Source organism: Sminthopsis crassicaudata, chromosome 2 (assembly GCF_048593235.1).
Source record: "Sminthopsis crassicaudata isolate SCR6 chromosome 2, ASM4859323v1, whole genome shotgun sequence".
Lineage (NCBI taxonomy): Eukaryota > Metazoa > Chordata > Mammalia > Dasyuromorphia > Dasyuridae > Sminthopsis > Sminthopsis crassicaudata.
Genome location: NC_133618.1, coordinates 672,050,212 through 672,056,211, shown reverse-complemented (window position 1 = coordinate 672,056,211; position 6,000 = coordinate 672,050,212). Strand labels below are relative to the sequence as shown.

The window sequence follows — 6,000 nt, the reverse complement described above, 5'->3', positions numbered from 1 at the left end:
TTGGCTTGAGCTAAATCTGGTTCATTCTGAAAATAATTTTTTCCACTCTGATTTCAAGAATCAGGCGTGTTCTTAGGCTCGAGTGCTCCATGAAGGCCGAGACTCTTAGCATGTTCATGATTCTTACCAGCACATGTCTAATGTGGAAGTATGTTTGACATGATTGTTGCTTGATTGGCTGTTGTCCTTAGTTCTCAAAGAGAACCAAAATGGCTCAAATCCCATCAGTAAAATTAGGGGGTTATAAATGGGGAGAGCTGATATTTGGAGAGCAGATTTGAATTTGCAACCCAAAGTTCTCAGCAGATGACACCTATAGTCTTTCTTTCTCTCTCTTTTTTAATTTAATTTTATTATATATATATATATATATATATATATATATATATATATATATATATATATATATATATATATATATATATTCTCTTGGACAGATTTTGTATGTAGAATTTTTGCATGTTAGTCAATATATATTATGAAATGCCTCCCATGTGCCAGGAACTGTGCTAAATCTGCTCCCCAAGGGAATGGGAACTGCTTGAGGGCAGAGCCAGGTTTTTTATTTCTTTGTATTTCCAGTTTTAGAACAATGGCAGACACATTGTAAGCTCTTATACATGCTCATTGAGCGACATAATTCTATCTGACGGCATCATTGGCTGGAGGATGCCAGCCCCCATGGGATTCCCCCAATTGGGAGAGGGGTGGGTTCTTGGAGAGTCTATGCATTGATTTGGGACTGTAATTGCCTTTCCCCTTGTTGTTCCATATTCTTTTCTTGATCCCTATTTTCCAGTCGTGATTCTGGAAGAGAGCAATGGCCAAACGCACCTTCTCCAGTCTAGAGATCTTCCTAATTTTCCTCCTTTTGCTGATGACGGCGATCACAGTGGGCCTGCTGACTCTGCTCTTCATCACCAGTGGGGTCTCAGAAGACAATAAAGGCAAGTGACTTTACGTTTCTAGATCCTTTGGCCAGTCCTGGAGCATCTGGTCTTGAAAGATTCATGGAGATCTGGGAACTTGCAATAAGGGACTGATGGTGACCCATTGGGCACTCCCAATGGAATTATCTGAGTAAGACGCACAGAGTGGCTGGAGATCGGCTTTGGATTTGGAAAGCTTGGGTTTCCAATTCCAACTCTGTGGTTTCTTTTTGTGTGATTTTAGGTGAGTTTCCTTGTCAGTAAAATGAGGGGGCTGGGTATTAATGAAGGATAGCTGATATTTGGAGAGTGCATTTGAGTTTGCAGCCCCTCAATATCCTCAGAATCTCCTCTTGAGTTTATGAGGTAGGTGTTATTATCCCATTTTACAGATGAGGAAACAGTCTCAAAGAAGTGAACTGGTTTTCCCACAGTTACACGGCTGGCAAATGTCAGAATATAAATCCAGGTTGGAAGGGTCCATGTCCAATGCACTATTTGTTGAGTGACACTGCTTCTCATAGATAATGCCCGAGTTCTCTTCCAGCTCTGTGGAGTCCAGAACTCCAGTTTGCTCTACCTCTAAGGAGTTCTGATGGTCACCTTTTTGCCCATAAGGCCTGAGTTTTCTGCATAAACAATTTGAATTTTTACAGCATTATATGTTTTCAAAATTCTTTGTTCAGAGCACCAGCCCTGAAGTCAGGAGGACCTGAGTTCATATCTGGTCTCAGACACCTAACACTTCTTGGCCATGTGACCCTGGGCAAGTCATTTAACCCTAATTGCCTCAGCCAAAAAAACAACAAAAAAAAAAACCAAACCAAACCAAACCAAACAAAACAAAACAACAACAACAACAAAAAAACTGTTGTTCACAACCTCTCCTTTTTCACATTAGATGAGGAAACTAAGGTTCAGACAGGGACAAGGAACTTGCCCAGAGTCATCCAGCTTGTGTGTAACAAAAGCAGAATTTGAACGCAGATCTTTCTTGACTCAAAGCCCCACAGTCTTTCCCTCAGTCAAGCACTTAATAAATATTCATTGAAAGAAATGGAAATAAAGCATTGGGAATGATACTGACCCCTCTCCATAGAACTCTTTATGAATTATTTCCTCCCAACAAACTTGCAAAGAGAACTGTCTCCGTTTGGTGCAGAAGAAAATTGAGGCTCCGGACAATTTTTCCAGGGTCCCAGCTGGCAGCAGATAGCACTTAAATCCAAATTTGATGCTTCAAGTTCAGACCCAGTCTTTGTTTCTCTGTTGCCTTTCCATGAGTCAGCTCATTTCTTTACTAGAGAAGGATCACCTTTCCCCACATTTCTTATTGCTGTTAAGGGCACTATCATTCTCCCAGTCGTCCAGATACGTTATATGGTTGTCATCTTCGACTCCTCTCACTAGCCCCCAAATCCAATCTATTTTGAGTCTTCTCAATTTGATCTTTGGGACATCTCATGACCCCTTTATCCCCTGACACCAGTGTAGACCTTGATCACCTCAAATCTGGACTATTGCAATAGCTGCTGGGGGTGGGGCTGGGCTGCTTGCTCAAGTTTCTCCAGTTCATCCTTCATTTAGTCACTAAAATGATTTTTTTTTTAAAATGGAGGACCAGCCTGTCATCCACCACCCTTACTTCCACCCCACCAACTCAACAAACTCTTTTTTAATTTTATTTTTATTTATTTATTTTTGAGTAGAATTCAACAAACTCTTTATTCCGTCATTTTTCATTGCACCAACTCCTTGTGAACCCATTTGGAGTTTTCTTGGCGATCTAGTCCAACCCCCTCATTTTCCAGAAAGGAAAGATGAATCCCTGAGGAGTGGTGACTTCCTCCATGTCACACAGACTATAAATGAGAGAGTCGGGATTCCATGGTACCTTTTGCTTTCCTGGGGCTTGAGACATAATCTGAAAACATTTCCCGTCTGAGTTGGAAAAAGCGTACATTGTTGGTTGCCTGCAGTTGTCACTCACCTGGTGGCTTCTGGGTGAGAGATTATGTGGAACCGTGATTTGTATATCTAAATCCAAGAGTCAGTCGTGAAGAGGGATTAACTATTTGCTCAGTGTTCATTGCAGCATCTTCCCTGCAATGTCTTGCTCTATATTTGTACTCAACAGGCCATGGTTCTGTTGCCACCACCCAGGGCCCTACCACCACCCACAGTTCAACAACTCAAGGTCCTCCACCCACCCAACGGCCTCCAGTCACCCAAGCTCCTTCAACAACCACTACTCAAAGCCCTCCTCTGTTCCAGAACTTCAGTGGCTACCATATTGGTGTTGGGCGAGCCGACTGCACGGGACAAGTGGCAGACATCCCCTTGGTAGGCTTGCCCTGTGCAATTTGTGGACTTAATGAAATGCCTCAGGATTTACTTTGTTGGTGGGGCCATACTAGGGCTGAAAAAATCCCTTATCTTCTGGCAAACTGAGTGATGTCTCTCCCAGTCTGGGTGGGCTAGTTCTTGAAAGACAGACACAGGTTTCCTTGGGTCAAGTTGGACTTATTTCAGAGCTCTTCAGTGAGAGCTCAGTCATCTCCAGCAAAGCATGGAACCATGTTGGATTGGGTCCATTTCTCTTTTATCTTCCTGATGTCCATCACTGGGGATAAATTAATTCCAGAGTGCCAGAGGTGGAAAGGATCAGAGAGGTTATGTAGTTTGTGCAGAGTCACACAGCTAGGAAGTGTCTGGGATGACATTCAAATCAGATCTTCTTGATTCTAAGTCCAGAGCTCCATCTATTTTGCCACAGTTCCTCTGGGAGTCAAATAGGCGATCCAGGAGCTTTCTCTCTGCTTCCACTTAACTCTCTAAGCTGCAGAGGTGGTTGATTGCAATCTGTGCTATAAGTCTGAGAGAGAACCTTTTGTCAGAGGTTAAAAAAAAATTGCATCCAGGTGATCTGTAACTGACCTTGCTCTCTGATTGGTAGATTTGTGTGAGGGAGCACCCACACATACACATACACGGTTCCTGTATGGATCACCAGGCAGGAGCTGGGGATGTTTAATCTGAAGAGAGAAGACTTATGGGGCAGCATGAGGCAGCACGGTGTATTGGATCACATGTTGGACGTGGAGTTAGGAAGACCTGAGTTCAAATCCTGCTTTAGATCCTGTGAAAGTCATGTGATCTTTCACTGCCTCAGTTTCTGCATCTGTTAAATAAGGAGGTTGGACCCAATGGCCCCTAAAGTCTCTTCCAGCTACATGTTCCTGAATATCTGGAGAGCTGTTGTGGGGCAGGCTGGAATTGTCCAACTTGGCTTTAGAAAGCAGAGCCAGGAATGATGAGGGGAAAATGCAGAGAAGTAAAGTTAGAGATTTAGTGTGAGGAGAACTTCCCTGACAGCTTGAGCTGTCTCAGAAAGGCCTCTGGGAAGTCCCCATCACGGGCGTCTCCTGTGACATCCTCAGGGTTGGGCTCTGGGGTCTCCGGGCTCCCATGCACCCTGGAGTCCCGGCTTCTTTCCCACCTGGAGTAACTGGCTTCTCTTCCCCTCCAGATGGGCTATGCCAAATCCGGCCAGACGGCCAGAGGGATCCTCACCCGGCTCTACAGCAGGGCTTTTGTCCTGGCTGAGCCGGACGCCTCGAAGCGAGTGGTCTTTGTCAGCATCGACATTGGTATGGTGTCCCAGCGGGTCAGGCTCGAGGTAAGAAAATGCCCCCCTCAAATAGAAAGAGCACAAGGGCCTTCCTCATCCATGGGCTTCGCTTTCCAGCCAAAGCCAGACTAGGTCCAGCTGTGAGCAGGCATTTCTTGGGCATAGATTCTATGAGCCATGAGCCATGCAGGGAAAGGATACCTAGCAAGGCTCCATCAATGGTTCGAATAGTTGTGGGCCCCAAAGCTGAGGGGCACCGGAACCCCATGGACTAGCCCTTTCTGTATTTTATTGGGCTAGCTTGATCCTTGCCTCTTTGGACCAGGTGGCAAACAGAGTGACCGGCTGGCTCTATGTCACCCATGATCCTTTCAGACTGAAGTCTGAACCGGAAAAATATGTGATTGGGAAACAAAAAAATAAATAAAATACAATAGAACACAGATAATGGTAGACAATGTGCAGGGTGTAGGGTTTAATGGCTCCCTTCACTTTTTATTTGGAAATGTTCTTGATTAACCAAGTCTTAGGAATAGCTTCTTGCCTTTAAAACAAACAAACCAACCAACCAGGTTAACCACCTGATAAGGATCCTGGTAGATTGATCCTACCACAGGCATGTTGACCCATACAGCAGGAGTGAGCGCTTTAGAACACCTTCATGCTCTATTTATTCCTAACCAATCAATCAGCTCACAAGAATTTTTTAGGTGTCTCCAACATATCAAGCACCGCTTCGAAAGCCCCAGGGATATAAAAATAAAAGTGAGAGTCTTTGCCTTTAAGTTTATAGTCGAATAGGGGAGACACTAGTACAAAACTAAGTATGCACATATATCTATCAACCAATACACAAGTATTAAACACCTATTGTATGTCAGGAGCTATTCTGGGTGCATGGGAGACAAAACCAAAAAGAAACAGGCCCTGCCCTTGAGGAGTTTTCACTCTAGTGGGAGATACAGATGTGTAAATACATCCTGGTAGAGTATATGCTAACCAGTCCAAGAGTGTTTGAGGAAGAAGGGTACTAACTAGTCAGGGATTAGGAAGCTAAACTAAGATTTGAACTTAATCTGGAAGGAAAGGCAGAGTTCTCTGAAGCTGAGAGGAGGAAGGACATTCCAGGCATGGGACAGTCACTAAAGCCACAGAGATGGACACAAAGTTGGCTGAGGGCTGGAACTGTGGTGTGCTTAAAGGGGAATAGCATAAGAAAGTTAGAATGTAGAAAGAGGCCAGCTTGTGAAGATATTTAAATGGCAGCAGGAGGGTATCTGTGGGTGTTCATTCAGGAGACAATAACCACAAGGAATTCTTTGAGGGGGGCATATAAACCACTGGGTCAAGGACCAGGAAAGCCTTTATGTACAAGGTAGCACTTGAATTGAATTTTTTTTTCCTGAGACAATTGGGATTAAGTGACTTGCCCAGGGTCAC

General features: G+C 44.1%; 1 protein-coding gene across 1 annotated transcript in view; it reads left to right on the top strand.

Annotated features, from left to right (window-relative positions):
• Positions 1-820: 820 nt before the first annotated feature.
• Positions 821-6,000, top strand: part of ASAH2 (N-acylsphingosine amidohydrolase 2) — a 61,824-nt gene continuing 56,644 nt past the window's right edge. Inside the window, 3 exon segments of the mRNA XM_074284884.1 lie at positions 821-947; positions 3,067-3,272; positions 4,459-4,608. Of these exon segments, the coding sequence (XP_074140985.1) occupies positions 821-947; positions 3,067-3,272; positions 4,459-4,608 (483 nt within the window).